Source organism: Ovis aries, chromosome 24 (assembly GCF_016772045.2).
Source record: "Ovis aries strain OAR_USU_Benz2616 breed Rambouillet chromosome 24, ARS-UI_Ramb_v3.0, whole genome shotgun sequence".
NCBI classification, from domain to species: domain Eukaryota; kingdom Metazoa; phylum Chordata; class Mammalia; order Artiodactyla; family Bovidae; genus Ovis; species Ovis aries.
Window position 1 is genome coordinate 20,241,367 of NC_056077.1, and position 20,213 is coordinate 20,261,579.

The 20,213-nt window shown below is 44.4% G+C and overlaps 2 protein-coding genes across 6 annotated transcripts in view; one reads left to right on the top strand and one right to left on the bottom strand.

Annotated features, from left to right (window-relative positions):
• Positions 1-15,284, bottom strand: part of PDZD9 (PDZ domain containing 9) — a 19,526-nt gene extending 4,242 nt beyond the window's left edge. The window contains exons 1-4 of the mRNA XM_027961989.3: positions 11,227-15,284; positions 10,061-10,298; positions 7,936-8,115; positions 520-709 (exon numbers count right to left, since the gene is read on the bottom strand). Of these exons, the coding sequence (XP_027817790.1) occupies positions 520-709; positions 7,936-8,115; positions 10,061-10,091 (401 nt within the window). The 5' untranslated portion in view covers positions 10,092-10,298; positions 11,227-15,284. The remainder of the gene's footprint in view (positions 1-519; positions 710-7,935; positions 8,116-10,060; positions 10,299-11,226) is intronic.
• Positions 15,285-16,054: 770 nt separating this feature from the next.
• The window catches only part of MOSMO (modulator of smoothened), a 71,862-nt gene continuing 67,703 nt past the window's right edge, over positions 16,055-20,213 (top strand). For 4 of the 5 annotated variants that reach the window (XM_042240399.2, XM_060405807.1, XM_060405808.1 and 1 more), the window contains exon 1: positions 16,055-16,339. In XM_042240399.2, coding sequence (XP_042096333.1) covers positions 16,234-16,339 — 106 coding nt within the window. In that variant the 5' untranslated portion in view covers positions 16,055-16,233. The remainder of the gene's footprint in view (positions 16,340-20,213) is intronic. The other variant, XM_042240398.2, reaches the window with a different exon arrangement.

The following is a 20,213-nucleotide window of genomic DNA, read 5'->3' on the forward strand; positions in this document are numbered from 1 at the left end:
CTGCACCGAGGTGGGTAATGTCTAATACAACTCTCAACAGCTTTGGAGTCAAGGGACAGGACAGTGGCTGGTAAGGAAAGGAGAGGGGAGTGGAATTAAAGTGGGCTTTGCTAAGATGGAAGACTTTTAAACAGGTTTAACGGTTATTGAGAAGGATCCAGAGGGAGAATTGAATATGCTGGAGACAAATGAGGAAAGGGAGTCACAGCACATGTTTCAGGGCTAACTTTGGAAAAGGGGGAGTCATATCTAGGTTTGAAGGCAGAGTTGCCACTAGGTAGTTTGGTCCTTTTTAAACTCCATGTCCAAGGCTCATTCTTGCCTTTATCATCCTGCCTCATATTAGGTCCTACAGATTGTACTTTCCAAAAGGATTTAGAAACTCACTGAACTGTGACAGTGTCATTAATTCCTCCTACATGGTCCAATTGATAATTCTCACATTTAACTAAGACTGTGCTTCACAGACCCTGGAGAATTCTGTAGTATAACAAAGATTTCCTAAACTTAACTACTTACCGTGTGATTGGGAATTTGGTCTCAGGGATTAAATCATATATTTCTTGCCATTCTTGGGGTATGTCTATAAAATCTCGGTAAACTTTTATTTGTAGTATTGTTCCTATGGTGATATGTTGCAGAAGCTTTAAAAATTCTCGAAGAGTATAACCTAACACATTTGCATAGCCAACACTAATCAAAACATCACCTGAAAAAGGGAAAAAATTCAATAAAATTAAGATGATGGTTTAAAAAAGATCATGCCATTTCTGTCTTCATTGTGCAATGTCTCTCCCTTTTTTTTATTTGGTGAGGTATTTCATTTTATAGGTTCATATTGTTGGTTCATTTTCAACCAAAACCAGGCTTCAAACTTTATTTAATGAAAAAAAAAATGATCCTCTCAGTGAATAATGAATACATGCAAGATGTTTCTTAATAGTGTAATGGTAGATATTATAACATGTTTTTAGAACATTTGTAAGGTCCTTGGTGTGACAGAGGCTAAAAATGATTTAGAATCTGAACCATCCTTGAAGATTCTAAAAATGTGCTTGTTTCAAGTAAAATAAATGGCTACTACTATTAAAGAAAAAAATCACTTACACTAAGTGAACAAATGACCCATTTTTATTATACCTGCCTGGCCATTGCCAATGCCCTCCACAGTAAGCAGACCATAGTAAACATCAAGCCTTACAGTTTAATATTCTTTCCTTATGCAGTATTCATTGAGCAAGTAATTCTACATATAACACTGGACATTTAGCATGCTTTAATTAAGTTGAAGATGTGTATACAGAGAGTATGGAAGTTCAAAGGGATTTGACGCCTAGGTCCCCTATCGTAGGACAGAGTTGAACAGGGAGGGGAGTATGATAGCCAGCCATGCAGCTTCTGAGCCCCCAACAGGTGGAAAGAGAACCACATCTTGACAGCCAAGTCCCTGGACCTCCCAGCTGGATATTAAATAGACCCAATTATTCATTTGTACCCAGCAGCTAAGGCATGGACATGTAGAATAGGTCCAGCTATTGGTCAGTCCCCCTGGGTCACTAAACCTGGAGCAGGAGATACAGAGAAGCGACAGGAGCATCCAGTTTCCATGGCCTTTTGTTCTCTCATCATTTTCCAAACCTGGTTCTCAAGGCTTTCCAGGAATTCTGTCAGATTAAATGTTCTAAATTCAGTGCCTTTACAGAACTTGAAGAAAGTTCTTTAAACTTCAAGCGAGAGCTTGAAGAAAGCAGGAAAAACCATTAGGCCATTCAGGTATGACCTAAATCAAATCCCTTATGATTATACAGTGGAAGTGACAAATAGATTCAAGGGATTAGATCTGATAGAGTGCCTGAAGAACTATGAATGGAGGTTCGTTACATTGTACAGGAGGCAGCAACCAAAACCATCCCCAAGAAAAAGAAATGCAAAACAGCAAAATGGTTGTCTGAGGAGGCCTTATAAATAGCTGAGAAAAGAAGCAAAGCAAAAGGAAAAGGAGAAAAGGAAAGATATAACCATCTGAATGCAGAGTTCCAAAGAACAGCAGGGAGAGATAACAAAGCCTTAAGTGAACAATGCAAAGAAAGAGAGGAAAACAACAGAATAGGAAAGACGAGAGATCTCTTCAAGAAAATTAGAGATAACAAGGGAACATTCCATGCAAAGACAGGCACAATAAAGGACAGAAATGGTATGGACCTAACAGACGCAGAAGAGATTCAGAAGAGGTGGCAAAAATACACAGAGCTATACAAAAAAGATCTTAATGACCTAGATAACCCACGATGGTATGATCACTCAGCTAGAGCCAGACATCCTGGAGTTCAAAGTCAAGTGGGCCCCTTAGGAAGCATTACTATGAACAAAGCTAGTGGAGATGATAGAATTCCAGCTGAGCTATTTCAAATCCTAAAAGATGATGCTGTGAAAGTGCTGCACTTAATATGCCACCAAATTTGGAAAACTCAGCAGTGGCCACAGGACTGGAAAAGGTCAGTTTTCATTCCACTCCCAAAGAAAAGAAATGCCAAAGAATGCTCAAACTACCGCACAATTGCACTCATCTCACATGCTAGCAAAGTAATGCTCAAAATTCTCCAAGCTAGGCTTCAACAGTATGTGAACTGAGAACTTTCAGATGTTCAAGCTGGATTTAGAAAAGGCAGAGGAACCAGAGATCAAATTGGCAACATCCTCTGGATCATAGAAAAGCCAGAGAATTCCAGAAAAACATCTGCTTCACTGACTACACCAAAGCCTTTGACTAACTGTGTGGTCACAACAAACTGTGAAAAAATCTTAAAGAGATGGGAACATCAGACCACCTTACCTGCAAAACCTATATGCATGTCAAGAAGCAACAGTTAGAACTGGACATGGAACAACAGACTAGTTCTAAATTGGTTAAGGAGTACGAGAAGGCTGTATATTGTCACCCTGCTTATTGAACTTCTATGCAGAGTATATCATGTGAAATGTTGGGCTGGATGAATCACAAGCTGGAATCAAGATTGCTGGGAGAAATATGAATAGCCTCAGATATGCAGATGATATCATCCTTATGGCAGAAAGTGAAGAGGAACTAAGAGCCTCTTGATGAAAGTGAAAGAGGAAAGTGAAAAAGCTGGCTTAAAACTCAACAGTCAAAAAACTAAGATCATGGCTTCCAGTTCCATCACTTCATGGCAAATATATGGGGAAACAATGGAAACAGTGACAGACTATTTTCTTGGACGCCAAATTTACTGCAGACAGTGACTGCAGCCATGAAATTAGAAGATGTTTGTTCCTGGGAAGAAAAGCTAGGACAGAGCTAGACAGAGTAATAAAAATCAGAGACATCAGTTTGCCAACAAAGATCTGTATAATCAAAGCTATAGTTTTTCCAGTAGTCATGTATGGATGTGAGAGTGGGACCATGAAGAAGGCTGAGTGCTGAAGAACTGATGCTTTCGAAATGTGGTATTGGAGAAGACTCTTGAGGGTCCCTTGGACAGCAAAGAAATCAAACCAGTCAATCCTAAAGGACATCAACCCTCAATATTCATTTGAAGGACTGATGCTGGAAGGGCAATACTTTGGCCACCTGATGCAAAGAGCCAACTCATTTGAAAAGACCCTGATGCTGGGAAAGATTGAAGGCAGGAGAAGGAGACAACAGAGGATGAGATGGTTGGACAGCATCATTGACTCAAAGGATATGAGTTTGAGCAAACTCTGGGAGATGGTAAATGACAATGAAGCCTGGTGTGCTACAGTCCATGGGGTTGCAAAGAGCTGGACATGACTTTTTTAAGAGACTCAACAACAACAACAATAGAACTTCTTTATTGCTTGCAGTTAAGACCCCTGACTGCTATAGGGCATCTAGCAAGAGAAGAAGGAATACAGGGAAATTGATCTTCAAGGTCAGATTCACACTGGGTAAATAAAATCTTAGTTATCAGATCATACAAGTACTATCATCCTGCCAAATGGTCATGGAGACTTCAGAGCTAACATCAGATAAAGTGACCCTAATAAGTCCCAAAGAACGTTTACCCCACTGTACATGGGAAGCTAGGGATCCCTCAATCACCTCATTCTAAGACAACTGAGGTCTAACCTCAGAGTAGAAAAGAGTCAAGATGAAGTACTTTCTCTATTACTACTCCCCAACTCTTTGCGACTCCATGGACTGTGGTCCACCAGGCTTCTCTGTCCATGGAATTTTCCAGGCAAGAATACTGGAGTGGGTTGCAATTTCCTCCTCCAGGGGTTTTTCCCAACCCAGGTGTCAAACCTGCATCTCCCGTGTCTCCTGCATCAGCAGGTGGATTCTTTACCACTGAGTCTCACCCGGGAAGCGCTACTCTGTACTCCGCTATAATTAGAAATTATGCTGAACCTAAAGGAAGCCTCAAAGGAACACCAAAGACAAATTTCCATAGTGCTAGATTCTATCAAACAAAAGGTCACAGTTTTAAAGAAAATGAATACTGAGATGGGTGGAGAAAAGCTTCTACTTTGGTCTTTAAAGACAGCTGTGGCTAACTTCAGAATGAAACAGGGCTTCTCCCAGCTACCTACAGATTGTGTAATCTGAAACAGCTGTTCACCTTATAGAGGTTAATTAAAATGTCAAAAAAAAAAAAAAGAAACCCTCACGGGATAAGCTTACTTGCCTAATGTTAAAAGGGGTGTTTATAGCTGAAAGCTATGGCTTGACATGCTGCTTAATTATGTTGTTAAAAAGGTGACTTATCGAGAGGGCAGAAAATAAACAGCTTAACTGCTTGACCGTCCTGACTATAAGCCAAAGGTGTTATTGCATGAATGTGATTATTCTAGCAAGAGACATTAACATTGCATTTCATAAAGAAGCACCAATTTGGTATTTATAAATATTAATATTATACATTTTTTTCTGTTTTAATGGGCTGTAGGAACCACATTGTATAAACTGTCCCAGTTATCTATATTTAATCAACTTTTCAGCAGCCAAGCCACTACCAAAAAAGTAGATTTTATTTTTCTCCCATTTCTCTCAACTAGGCTGTAAATTCCATAAGCTCTGTGTGGTTAGGGACCACATATGACTGGCTCACCATTACACCCCAGTGCCTGATGTCTGCACACAGCAGGCATTCAGGAAATGCTTATTGAATTAATGTGGCCTAGTAAGGGTGGTGACCAGTACATAACTTTGTTTACCTTCAAATCTATATTAATTTCTCCAAGAAAAGAAAAATGCTGTATTAATTTCTTAAGATTCTGGATTTCAGAGTTTGCTAAAACTATGCTGGCCAAAAGGATTTTAAAGTTTAGACAAAATAAATTAGGAAATCAAGATGAAGCCCTATTAAGAAACAACAAAAGAAGAGAAATTCAAAGCACGTAAGAAATAATGGGGCTGGGAGGTAATGGGGTTAAAAAAAATTCAGGTTTCTAGGACCATCACCTCTTCAAATCTCATAATCATTGTCAAAGGGACTGAGTTACAGAGCCTTTGAATCCCAGGCCTTGAAGAGAAGTGCCTGACTTGTCATGAAGTGACTTGTCATGAAGAGATATGGGACGTACTCCATATTGCAATCTCTTTTCTAGTCAAAGGTATGGGCTTTCTAAGCAGACATGGGTTCAAATCAGCTCTGACCACCCACTTAGCTCTGTACTAAACAATTCACTTCATCTCTCTGAGCCTCTGTATTTCATTATCTACCTTCTAGGAGTGTTGCAAAGATTAGCTAATAGATGTGGAAACACCTTGCAAAATCCTAGAACAATGCTCACTTACTCTTCATTTATCAAGCACAGACATAATAAATGCACCAGTTCTAATGGTAAGTCCCTTGAATTCATTAAAAGATGAATTCAAGACTGCCTCTGACCTCCAGGAGCACACTATGACCCTACCAGGAGATTCTGTTTCATGAAAGCATACTCCCATCCCACTCCAGTGAGTGTGCACTTTGCTTATCAACCAGCGTCTGTCCCCTGACTCCAAAAAACCTGCGGAGAACAAGCAGAAAAGGCCCATGGGACCTGGCCTAGAGTTCTTTTGGATGGAAAGTCCAGAACTTTCTTTCTGGAAGGCTGTTCCCTAGCACCAAATAGTAAGTAATACGTGGAGAAAATGCTTTGGATTTTAAGGTGAGGTGAACTTTCATAACAGCATCATTGATCCACTTAATTCTTTAATCTGCTGCATTTAACCCTAACTACAATTAGAATAATCTGAGAAGTTTTAAACCATGAACTGCCCTGTCCCCAAACCAACTGAATCAAAACCTCTGGAGAGATGGGGCCAAGCCATTTTTATTCTAAAAGGTCTCCAGGTGATTCTAATAAGTAACCAGCGTTGCAAACCAATGGTTTAATCCACTAGGGCTGTGGCACCACAACCATTTTTATTGTTGTTGTTCAGTCACTAAGTCATGTCCTACTCTTTGCAACCCCATGGACTGCAGCATGCCAGGCTTCCCTGTCCCTCACCATCTCCTGGAGGTTGCTCAAATTCCTGTCCATTGAGTCGATGATGCCACCCTAATATCTCATCCTCTGTCATCCCCTTCTCCTCCTGCCCTCAATCTTTCTCAGCATCAGGGTCCTTTTCAGTGAGTCGGCTCTTTGCATCAGCTGACCTGATGCAAAAATATTAGCCAATACTTTGGCCAATACACAATCCTTTTTGGTTAACAACAAAACAAGATACAAGTCTGGAGAATCTCTAAGAACAGCATTAGAGAAAGGATTGCCAATATTTCCATAGCACTGTGGCTCTCCAAGTATTTTCATAAAGATTATCTCATCAAATACTAGCAACTTCGGACAAAGGTGGTATTATCCCAATTTAGAGATGAGGTGACTAAGGCCAGGAAAGTTAAAGGACTTTGTCCCAGGACAAAGAACCAAAAAGAGGTACAGCCTGGGCCTGAATTCAGGCCAGCTCGCACTGAATGGTTTTTCCTTCCACCACCTTACCATCCCATTGTGTGTCCCTAACTCCGGAGCACAGCCCAGAGAAGGCACTGGGGAAATGTCTTGAACTGGATGGAAAATTCATTCATCTAAAGACAAGAGAAGCAGGGCAGTACTGACAAAGACAGCATTCAAATCTCCACTCCTTGGTGTGACAACGTACAAGTTACTAAATATCTGATTCCTCATCTGTATATCAGTTTAATGTAGAATCTACCTTGGGGATTGTCAGCCAGGTGAAATGAGATCACACATCTAAAGTTAATGATGATTCATACTGCCTACAAAAGAAAGCCTTATCCATACAGAGCCATAAATGCTGGAGTGACACTATTCCTGTATATGAATCCCTTCTAGATGGGGGTGAACCTGGACAAGGAACTCAGTCTCACTGAGCCTTAGTTTCCTCATCTGTAAAAGGTAGACGATAATCATAGTTCCTACCTAAAGGGTTATTATAAGAATTCAATAAACAGGACTTCCCTGATGGCTCAGTGGTAAAGAATCCGCCTACCAAAGCAGGAGTCCTGGGTTCAATTCCTGAGCTGCGAAGATTCCACGTGCCGTGAAGCAACTAAGTTCGTGTGTCACAGCTACTGGGCCTGTGCTCTAGAGCCCTGGAGCCACGACTGCAGCATGTGCGCCCTAGAGCCCATGCTTCACAGCAAGAGAAGCCACTACCAGCGAGAAGCTCAAGCCCTGCAACAAGCGAGTAACCCCTGCTCACAACTACAGAAAAGCCCGCACAGCAACAGAAACAGCACAGCCAAAAATAAATAAGTAAAAGAATTCAAAGAATAAATACAATGAGGGTTATACAAGTAGTAGCAGCTGGCTTGCCCATTGAAAGCTCTCAAACAATGTCACCATCATCACTGCTACACTGGAACCTAATAACCTGAGTCTCCCTGAAGGCAGATGAAAGGGAAGCAGAAGAAGAGGGGTCAGGAGGCCTGGGGAAACCACAGTCACCTGGCTGGAGTGTTCCATCCCTGGCTGCAGCTCCCTTTGCAATGAGATGGGTGATCTGAAGGTAGGGCCCATGCTGGATGATGATCAGGCCTAATCCCAGACTACCCACAGTGAGCTTGGTCTGATGAGTTTTGCTCAAGTCGTGTACAGATGGCTTGACCTCGAGGTTGACTTGTTTTCCTAAAAATGGAGAGATTTGTTTTAGTCCTTCTGCTAGATATCAGCATGACAGTAATAACTGGGGTTCTAACGCCAGAATCTTAGGGCAGTTACTTAACCTCTGTCTGCCTTAGCTTCCGCATCAGTAAAGTGAGGATAATAAAAATACCCACTCGGAGGGTTGTTATGAGAATTAAAGGAGACAGTTAAAGGGCTTTTGCACAGTGCCTAGCACACTGTGAATGTTTAAAGTTAGTTATTATTATCCATTCACTTAACAAGTATTTATTGATACAGGCAGTGTGCTAGAGACTGAAGTGTTTCTTGCCCTCATGAATCTCCCAGCCTAGTGGAGGAGACAAATATCAATGAGCTATGTAAACATACAAACAAACTGTAACACATGCTATGAAGGAAAAAATACAGAGAGCTCTGAGGGTGACCAACAGGTTAAGTCTCCTGTGGGGAAGAAGGATCAAGGCTTCACAGAGGAGGTAAAATTTGAATTGAGGTCAAAAGGCCCAATATGAGAGCTTTAAGCAAAGTATGGTGGAAGGGAACAAATAAGATTCTGAGACAGGAAAGAACATAAAAGGAGATCAGTAGGGGCCAGACAGGAGGAGCGAAGCCGTCACAGACAGGCTGCTCAGCCATTTTACCTCACTGGAAAAGCTTAGAAGCGATCTTGGCAGGACAAGCTAAGATCTGCATTCAAAAAAAGAATCAAACACCTCAGGCTGCTATATGGATTGTGGGGTCCAGACTAGAAGAGAGGAAGTGTTACTGCATTCACCCAAGCACGTCGTGACAATGTCAGTGGAAATAGACAGTAGAAAATAAGCATTGGGGAGGAAAATCCAGGAAAATGGGTAGTGAGGAATTGAAATATGTTTTATACAGAACTAAATCTCACAAGAAAAGTTTCCAAGACTGAGGAGAACAACAAGTTATTTTTCCAAGAGGAAGCTTCTGAGATTCATTTTCAGTTCACAGGAAGCTTCTGGGGAAACCTGTTTTCAGCACACTCTTCACACCAGCACTTTTCCTTAAGGAGAAGTGACAAACTGCTACTTGCCAAACCTTTGCCAAATCCATGTGACTGTAGTGTTTGGGGGTGGGGGGAGTGAGTCCAGGAGTCCTCCCCACTGTTGGGGGTGGAAGTCCCCACATCTCCAGGGTTTTCACAGTCTTTCAACTTCAAACAAGTATCCTTGCCTGTCTCCAACCTCACCCTCCCCACAACCACAGATGCTCTCTGACTGGAAAATTAAGTGTGTGCTTAGTCGCTCAATCATGTCTGACTCTTTGTGACCCTGCGGACTATAGCCCGCCAGGCTCCTCTGTCCATAGCAATTCTCCAGGCAAGAATCCTAGTATAAAGAAGGCACCATCTTTGAGACTTTTCAGGATTATAGGAGCAATTTGGAACAGATCATCCCCTCCTCAAATTTATGGCTCCTGAGCAAACAGAGAACTGGCATCATAGATAGGGTCTGAGTTCCAACCTCAGCTTGCAAATTAAACATGCTCCTGATATAATCTATGAAGCCCAGTCACAAAAGACAGCAGGGTTAAGTGAAAGAAGCCAATTTCAAAAGACTCCATACTGTACGCGTCCATTTTTGTGACATTCTCAATAGAAAAGGCAAAACTATAGAAAAAGATCAGAAGTGTCAGGAGCTGGGGTGGAAAGAGGGTTGTCAGTAAACGGGCATCACAAGGTAACTTCAGGGGTTGTGGAACCGCCACGTCCTGATTGTAGGGGATTAAATGTGGATATATGATTATCAAAATTCACAGAGCTGTACACTAAAAAAAAGGGGGGGGGGGCTCTTCCTGTATGCAAATTAGAGTTTGGCAAACCAAGGATGGTGAGGCGCTATCTCAGAAGCCAAGAGTGTGATGTCCCCATTTTACAGACAAGGAAAAGTGAAGGAGTCTTGGTCTCCAGAACATACCCAGTTACCTTTAACGTTTTTCTGGACGGACTTCCTCATGGCCCTGGGAGGCCAGGCCTCTCAGGAGGGCCTCCCTGAGCGGAAGCTGGAGTCAGTCCATCTCCCAACTGTTTCGAACGAGGAGCCAGCGCACTGTGGATCGATCGCCGGTGGCAAGGAGAGCTCGAGCTGGCCCCTAGGGGGCGCTGCGACGCCACATCCCAGACGTTGCGCGGCAGTGCGGTCGCCCCAAAGCTTCAGAAGACCCTGGAAAATGCAGTACGTGAAAATTTTGGTGCAGAAAAACAAAACTTCTGCGGAACTAACCCAGTGCCTGGCTCATAGTGGGTTCATCACCCATTCTTGGGAAACTACTGAAATGGAGAGGGTGGAGGAAACCTAGAAGAGGGGGCCTCAAAGACGTGAATGGTCTGCAGAATATCATGACTAGTTCATAGATAAGCACAAATGTCCTGCTGAGCTTCCAATAATGGTATTTTCAAACACTGTTACATCAACAGCGCCAACTGCTTTGGAACTGTACTTTATTCATGAATGTTTTGAATGAAAAAAGGCCAAGGGTGGCCTGAAAAAAATGAGTCACGATTAGGAGAGGAATTAATTCTTCCTTCTTTTTTTCCAAAATAATCCATTCCACCACCAGCCCCCCCCCCCACACACACACACATTGACTCACACAATAAATATTTACTGGAAGCCTGCTCCACGGTTTTTGCTAATGCAAAGGACACAACAGTAGACAAAACAAACATAGGCTCTATCCTCCTGGAACTTAGATTTAAAAAACAGATGAAGTAAACAATTTTAGGAAAGTATAAATTATCAAAAATAAATTCTATAAAAAATAGAAAACAATGTAATAACACAGTACTACTGTCATCCCTGGGCTGCCCAGGTGGCACTAATGGTAAAGAACTCTCCTGCCAACGCAGGTAGATACTGGAGACAAGGGTTCGACCCCTGGGTTTGGAAGATCCCTTGGAACTCACTCCAGCATCCTTGTCTGGAGAATCCCATGGATAGAAAACCCTGGCAAGTTACAGTCCACAGGGTTGCAGAGTCAGACACGACTGAAGCGACTTAACACGCACACACGCACTGTCATCCGGACTCTGATAAAACCAAAAGGCAAAGTCTCTTGTGTTCATGCTTTCAACAAACAGTAATCAAGCACCTGTGAGGTGTAGCATTGTCCAAAGATTTCCATGGTAAACCGGGAGGTCCCAGCTTATTCAGCTGCTTCTGTGGCTTTACCCAGTTAACCAGAGCAGACTTCTTGTTGCATAAATTTTGTGCTCAGGTGGCTGATTCAGAAGGGAATGTCATCCTGTTCCCTGTTACTCTCAGCCTCAAGACATCTCCTGCAGGTAGCTCCTTGTGATAGATTGCCTGATTCCTCCTTCAGTCTGGCGAGGCTTCTGTCCAGACACTAAATTAATTCTATCATAAAATGCATCCTTTCCCTCCATTTTCCTATCAGTAGAGAATGGTGAGCATTTGCAGGAATCAAGTACGTCAGCCTTCAAGGTCCTATGAGGGACCTGGCGCATAGGGTTCCTGGACCCTCCTTCTATCCCAGACTGAAAACTCTTTATAGTGAATGCCAAGATCACACCAACTGGTAGAACTGAAAGGTACCAACTGTTGTGGATGCTATGCTGTGCTGCCCAGATCCCCCTTCAGGACTGAAGGATCTGTTCCTTCTCTTCTACCCCAAACCTGCTGCTAGCTGAAGACAGCTCTTGCCCGAGATCACACCTACCCAGGGCAGCTTGCATCCAATGACCGATCGATGCAGGGTAAAAAACCTGGCTCCCTCAGCCCAACTTGAACAACTGTAAAGGGCCATCTCAGCTTCAGAGCCCCCTAAGGGACCTGCTGAGGTCCTCCTATCACTGCTCAGCAACCCGACTTCTCCCTCTGCCAGGCCTTGCTTCCTTCTGTCCACTGATGGAGAGTACTTCCCAGTAAATGCCCTGCAACTCAAGAGTATTCCCAGAGAATACAACCTGCAACAGCTTGTGCCAGGGACAGCATGAACGAGTAGATGGTAAATGGGATTCTGGAGCTGGACCTGCTGCCCAGGTAATAATGAGGACCCCATCCCCGTAGAGGAGGAGCATACATAGCCTTGGGCACAGGGAAGCACTAAGATTGTTCAGTTTTTCACCAGTAGAAAAATGGCTTGGCACCCACATGATCTACCTGGGTGCCTCAGTTCTCCTTTGCCCTATTTTATAGTAAATAGACAAATTCAGCAGCCACAGCCTGAGAGGTACATAGCAACCAGAGGCTCAGCCCCCTTAGGGATGGAGGTCTGGACCATGCCACCATGTAAGCCACCTAGAGGTGCTGAGGGTGAGAGAAATCTAGGATGGCCAGGAGAGGCAGAAAATGATGAGTATGTCAGTTATACATTAAGGTGAGCTACAGCAGCAGCAGCAAGAGTTCTATTTTGTCCCATTAACCTTCCTATTATAACTTTCCCACAGGAAAAGACTCCACTGGGTCCTGAAGGTGATGCGCTGAGAACTAAAAAGAAGCAAGTGAATCTGTGCAGCACAATGGCTGCACTGTTGCAAATGCTGCACTGTCCTACCTAGTCCCCCTTCAGGACTGGAGGACCAATGCCCAGCTTCTGCAGAGGTTGTAGGTTGACAGCTCTCAGCTGTCAGCCCTCTCAAGGAATTGTCTTTGGCTGAAGAGCCACATTACCCTAGGTCACGCCCCATGTCTAGCATCCAATGACTGGTCCAAACAGAGATATCAAGGCTTTGCTGGCCCTTTTACCCCAGCTCAGAACTCAGAACAAGCCATTGCCACTTCAGAGTTCCCTGTGGGTTTGCCAAAGCCTCCTGTGACTGCACCACAGTCAAACTGCTTCCTCTGCCCAGTCCTGCTTCTTTCCCTTCCTCCACAGGAGTTGATCCTAAAAGTACTCCCTAATAAACTTCTTGCACTGTAATCAATCATCTGTCCCTAAGTCGCTTCAGCAGAACCCAATCCAAGAGACTAAATGATATTTGAGCCCCTGGCACAAGTTACTAGCCTCTGGATTTAGCTCTTTCATTTCATCTGATCCCAGAAACCCCAGGTGAACATGTATGTTGCATTCACCACATCCTTAGCCTGCATGGTAAACCTGATCCCCAGGGAGGTGGTGTGTTCTTTACCCTGTCAGGCCAAAGATTCTCCTTAAAAAGAAGAGTTATTGCACAGTCCCCTCCACAGCTTCCCTTGAGGTTGCCTCTGGATTCAGCCTCTGCTGGGCTGAGGCCTAACATCCATCATGACAAGGCCTGCTATGTCCAGAGCCCTTTAAAAACCACAGAATGACTATCTATGACTTCAGGCTGCTAGCATAGCTCCCTCCTGGGGACCTTCTGTTTTCCTGGGTCCTTAAGGACTTTCTGCCCGTTGGAGCCTCATGGCTCATCTTCTCTCTGGATACAAAAGTTCTAGCTGCTCTGCATAGAGGTGAGAGGATGGGGAGGTTCTATCACTGAAACAGAGTGCCTGACTCTGGGAATCTATTGGTCAGATAGAGGAAAGAGGCCCAGAGAGGTGATGTAACTTTCCCAAGTTCAAGTTAGTAGCATGGGTGGGACTGAAATATGGTTCTGTGTTCTTTTTCACTCCATCACACGATGTCTCCCTAACCCCTAGGGTTTGCCTCTACTAAAATCTAGACTGAGATAGAGAACAGACTGATCTGTCCTGTCCTGAGAGTCTTGGGACTCTGAAACACTACATTGGCAAGCAAGAATGAAACTGCGGGCTAAAACCAGCCCAAATTATTGGGACTAATAGGAAACCTGTAAACAGAGAATTTGGTTCCTGCCCACCCCTCTCATCCCACATCCTGATTGGTAAGGAATGGGATAGGTGGCTGTTGTCTGTAGTGATGTGCAGCTATTATCCGGTAGAAAAAGTTTTAAATTCTTTTAACTTTGTAATAGTTGTTTTTGTGTTTTAATCTTAGATTCAGACCTCTCATGGAGGGGCAAAGGTAGGAGGGACAGGAAGGGATACCTGGGTAGAGGGAGGAATTTATGCTTATATTTTTTTAAACACAAGAATCAAGTCATAATTCCACTTAGCTGGAGTTAGAATAGGCAAGTGTTCCAACATTTCACCCTAGGATTCTCAACTGGCCAATGGTGAACATCCGTGGACATTGAGAATTCAGAACTGTACAGCTGGAGTTTCTATCAACTGGCAACAGAAACACCAGAAAGAAGCCAAGAAAATGACTCCGCCAAAGTTCTCCAGTGTTTAAACAACAACAAACAGTGAAAAATTCCTGCAGTAATGTGATATGCATTATGTCTAAGTCCCTGGAACATATAAATCAGCTTGTGTCAATTTCTGTGGCAGAAGAAAAATATGTGATTTAATAATAATAACAAAAACCCTACCCTTCCCCTCCCCCTCCACAAGAGACCAATGTTTGGATAGGAAAGTCTATAGGCTAGCAACTGAACTTCCTTACCCAATCTATGTGCTGATACTGATAACTCTGTGCATTTCTGCAAAGCTGTTGGTCTGGTGGAATTTGAAACCTGCTGAGTTCTGTGGACATGTAGGCATTCCAAAAATAGAGACAGATATCACTCTTCTAGGTCTTTCTAGAGATGACCTAGGTGGCCTTTATGGAGAAAATGAGCCTCTCATTTCCTGTTCGCTGCATGGGGAACTATCTGGGAAAGAAAGAGCTGGACTCGACGTCAGAGTTAATACTGACTTAGTACATGAGTCATGGAAGAAAAGGAAACCTCCATTAGATAGCAAAATCGTATGTGGTAGACCATATGTGTCGCTAACAAATTTTGCCAACCATCTCTTTTTCTGTTTCTCCATCCAACTTAAGCCCCTCCCCACATCCCACCTCAGTAAATAGTATCCTCAAACGCCCAGTTACTCAGGCCAAAAATTTAGGAGTTATTCCCTGAATCCTGTTTCAACTGCCCCCCTACCCCCATTTATCAGCACGTCCTTTCCTCTGCCTAAAAAACATCCCTATCTGCCCATTGTCCCCTATCTTCAATACTCTTATCCTAGCTAAAGCTACATTTCTCTCTGTCCTGGACTACTGTGCCTCTTAACTGGTATCCCTGCTTTTGTTCTTGCCCCTCCCCACCTACAATCTATACTCTTTTTACAGACTAAATAAGACTTGTCACTCTCTTGCTTTAAACCCTCCAGTGCTTTCCTGTTGCATTTAGAACAAAATCCAAACTCTCTATCACGGCTCTCGAAGTCCTACATTTGATCTCTGCCTACCTCTCTTTTTCTCCAGCCACATGGGCCGTTTTGCAGTTCCTTGAACAGCCCACCTCTTCCTTGCCCGCTTCCCTAATGTTCCTTGAACTTTCTTTTCTGTTTGGTACAGTCTTGCCCAGATCTTCACGCATGAGGTATTTATGAACGCGGCATTCTCAGTGAAACCTTCCCTGGTTATCCTAAGGATCATCAAACCGCCGCCCCCTAAACCTCTCATCAGACAGATTAACACCTAGCATTAAAGATCAGTTTTTAACAAAGTTTCTGTCTCTTCCCCCCGCCCCAGGAGGTAAGCTTTCTGAGAGCAGGAAACTTGTTTCTCTTGTCCACTCCGGCACCCCCAGCACCTACAGTGCCTGCTGCGTTCCCTAAATAGGGCAGTCCCGGGCTGACGGATACGGCAGAGGCAACGATAATGCAAGGTGACAAGAGCCTGTCACCAACTCCCTCGGCGGTCGCGAGGCCGCCTCCTGCCGGAAGAAAAGCGGCTCCTGCCCAGTCCAGGGCAGCGAGGCGGGCGGCCGAGAAGAAGCCGGGCGGAGCAAGGCCTGAGGCGGGCGGGAGGAAGGACTGGGGCTGCGAGCCTGGGCTGGACCGAGAAGACAGAACGGGGTCGCCAGGGGCCGAGAGCCGGAGCCGGCCGCGCCAGCACCTCGGCTTCGCTTCCGGGTGAGGGGCGGGCGGGCGGAGCAGTTCCGGGGCGGGCGGCGGTTCCGGCTGTGCGGGCCGCGCCGCGGCTGCTAGTCCCGGGCGCGCGGAGGGCGCGAGCGGCGCGCGGGGGCTGAGGGGAGCGAGGCGGCGGCGTGGGGTCTTCTGGCCCCGGCGGCGGCCCATGGGGCGGGAGGCGTGAGGCCGCGGCCTGCCCGGGGCTCGGGGGGTGGGGGGACGGGGCGGGGAGATGGATAAACTGACCATCATCTCAGGATGTCTCTTTCTGGCCGCCGATATCTTCGCCATCGCCAGCATCGCCAACCCGGACTGGATCAACACCGGGGAGTCCGCGGGTGAGCGAGCGGCAGGCGCGCGGGGCCGGGCGGGGGATTGGCTGAGGGCGAAGGGAGGGGAGGGGAGACCCGGCTCAGGAGAAGACGGGGCTGGAGGATGCGCGGCGGCGGCCAGCCTGAGAAGAAGGGAGCGATGGGGCGACCCGGGCTGCCTGGCCGAGGGGCTGGCGAAGGGGACACGCGGGGAACGGAGAGGAGCGGCACCATGGGCTGAGTGCGAAATGGCCGAGGGCCGAGGAGATCTGGACCGGGCTGATGGTCCTGGACCTGGGAGAGAGGGTGAAGGGAGACAGCCGCCAACCTGAGGGACAGCGGAGGGGGCAACGAGCGTCGTCCTGGATTTAAAAAAAAAAAAAAAAAAAAGTCCAGGTGAGAGACAGGAGGAAACCGATTTGGAGGAAACTGAGGCGCCTGTGAAGGAATTAGAAACCAGGCGGTGAGACTGGGGCCCGGAGCGAGGCAGCCTGTGGGGTGTGAGAGTCCCCAGAGGGCTGACGGGCGACGAGAGGCCGAAAGGAGTCGGGGCCGACCGCTGACCCTCGTTCCCCCACCCTAAGAAGCGGCGTCCGGGATAGAGGTCCGGGCAGGACCGGGTTAATGGTGCCGCGAGAGCTGGTGGCGGTGGGGGCGCCGGATGAGAGCCTCAGACCCGCGCCCCTGCCCAGCCCCTGCCCACTTGGCAGTGTTTGAGATGCATGTGGCTTCCGATTTTCCCTTTGAAGCCTATGTGGTTATAATTTTGCTTTATTTTAGGCCCCGGAGCTGTAATAATTCTAATAATAAACTTCATTTTATGGAGCATCTTTCATTCCAGCGCATCACAAAACGCTTTCGAGATCCTAATAGTAGTTCCAAAATTAAGTAACACATTAGAGTTGTAGGCAGCCCAGTAGCCAACAGTGCCTGCTGTAACACCACCGAACTGTGGGCAGCAGCGACGAGGTGGTGCCCTCGGGAAAGAGGAAAGCATCTTTCTGAAGGGTATCCCAGGTGAATGCCTTTGCAGGATTTTTCCTGGCTTGGGCCACCAACTACACCCCCACACACACACACATACACACACACAGTCACTCACACTCACCCAGACCTGTAAGACCAAAACTTTAATTAATGTAAAGCTGCCAGGAGAGCTGATGGGAGTAAAGGAATAAACTTCTTTTCTAACTGCTTGTTCAGTGCAGGTGAAGGGAATAATGAGAGTTGGGACTATCAGACTCCCTCCGTGAATAATTTGTTGTAAGAATGTATCACTGTGCTGTCAGACTTACTTCTTAAGTATTGCTTATGATTCTGTATTTATCCTGCAGTATTTTTAGCTCTTAAAAAAAAGCCGTGGCTGGGACATTTGTTGCTTCCTCCTCCTTTCTCTCCCCCATCTAGACCTAGTAACACAAAATCATGCTGTCAGATTTACTGGTTATTAAAATAACACTCTAAAAATTTCTGCTCCTTTTCTTGCCTATATAGTCATAGCAGAGCTCTTAAGTGTAAAACATATATGATTATTATGTGACCCTGTAGCAGTGTTAGCTATTACTACAGTGGTAATGTTGCAATTTATAAATGTATCAAATAAACTTTGTGCACTTTAAACATACACAATCTTATATGTTAATTATATCTGTTTTTTAAAACTGTAAAACATATAAAGAAAATATCAGAATGATTTCAAATTTGGTGAAACTGCAGGCTTTGTTTCTGAAAATGTTAGTAATGTCACTGTTGCTAGTTGTGTGTGTGACATCCAGTTCCTGACTTGTTTTTAATCTGATTATGTGTTCAGTGACTCCTTTTGTAAAGAAGTTTTAAGTGGAATCCCAGTTTATAAAATAGACTGAATGTCCATGGGAAGGAAACAGCTTAGAGAGGGAGGAAAGAGAGATAAGTAATCTCATAACTTCCCTGAGAAGATGTTATACTCTATTGTATTTGAAAGAAAACAAGAATAAGATGAATACAACTCCTTTAAATTAGGCAGTCATCAGCGGTGAGTTGCCTTGGAGATGGGAGGGACGGAAGTCCCAAGGTTTGAAAGAAGTAGAAAATGTTTGAAATAATAGTTGTGAGAGACAGCTGGAGACAATAGGATTATCTAGCAGCCTGGAGACTTCATTGAAGTCAGTGGTCATGAACATAAGTGTGATAACCCATCTATGCTTTGTTGACCCTCTGGTGGTGCTCAGCTACTCTGGCACCAGTGTATGATGAAAGCCAATAGACAGCTTCATTCAGAGTTGTGGTTTGCCAGATACATGCAACAAAATGACAGAGGAGCAAAAGTGTTTAAGGCATTGGTCAAAATATTGTAATGATGGCTCATTAAATCTCAACTGGATAAAGAGGAAAAGTGAAAAAAAAAAGCTGTTATATATATTTTAGTCATTGAATACCAGATGGCATATGGTCAGTGGAATAGTTGACTTAGACCCATAGAGTTGAAGACTTCACTGAGAGTTATTGATACAGCAGAGTGGAAGGGCAGGGGATTGGGGACACAAAGTCCAGACTGTAACACTGGTGCTGTGTGGCTGAAGTAGGGGTGGAGGAGGTGACTTTTTCCCCCCCCTAAAAGTTTCCCTTGCCATCTCAAGATACCTTTCAGTTAAATATTCTGTGTTTAGCAAGAGGAATAAGAGGAGATAATAAGAACACTGGAGATTTTTTCAAAATCATATCTACCCGATATTTCTTTCTTGTTTTCATTTTTCTTTTTTTTTTTTTTTCCTGGCCATGCCTTGTGGAATTTTCATTTCCCAGTCAGAGACTGAACCAGGGCCCTTGGCAGTGAGAGCATGGAACCCTAACCACTGGACTACCAGGGAATTCCCTGACCTGTATTTCTTAAGGTTAAATATGTCAGACAGGGAGCTCCCCCAAATTTAAAATGAATGAAGTGGTATGTTTCTTTGTTCACTTTTGTGCCTTTGCTTTGTGGTAAGATGTACCTGAATCTTGCCTAGTGTTTGAGCTTGAATGCTCATTGTACTTTTTACCTGAATAAACACATCTAGTCTTGAGTTTAAAAAAAAAAAAATCAGTGCAGAGTTACACTTTCCAGATCAATGAAACATTTACAGGAAGTTCAGTTAAGATTTCAGAGGTGGCAGGACTGGCTTTACACTGCTGCTGCTGCTGCTGCTGCTGCTGCTGCTAAATCGCTTCAGTCGTGTCAGACTCTGTGCGACCCCATAGAAAGCAGCCCACCAGGCTCCCCCATCCCTGGGATTCTCCAGGTAAGAACGCCGGAGTGGCTTTACACTAAGATCTGCAAAAAAGTGACTTTACCTGGCAGCAAAAAGTTAATATGTTGTTGATTCCCTTTGGTGCATTATACATCGTACTAAAAGTCTTGATTGTAATGTTTTTACTTTTTAAATGAACAAAGTATATTTTGAAAATAGAACTCCTGGAGCTGAAAGGTTCCTCAGAATGTAGTTTGAAAACCACTGCAGTAAACTAGAATGGAAAAGTTTAGGATTCAAATCCAAACCTTACCACTTAGTAGCTCTGTTACTTTGGTTAACTTACCTGGCCTTTTTCTATAGAGTTCCCCTTCTGTAAAATAGAGATAGCATCTCTGAGTTATTGTAATGATTGAGTTAAACCATGTAAAACATTTAGAACAGTGCCTGATACATAGTGCTCAGTAAAAGTTAGATATCATTGTATTGCTGTTCAAGTTTATAACAGGTGTCAGAATCCCAGTTTTGAAACTGAAGCTCAGAACTTATTACTGAGAACTGACACAATTTCTTTATTAGATGCTTGGAAGTGAGAAGACATCAAGGCTTAGCACAAGTCAAACAAATTTGTCTTCCCTCTTGGCTTTGGACTCCACCATCACCGTTTCTCCTCTTTTAGTCTCTCATCTCCA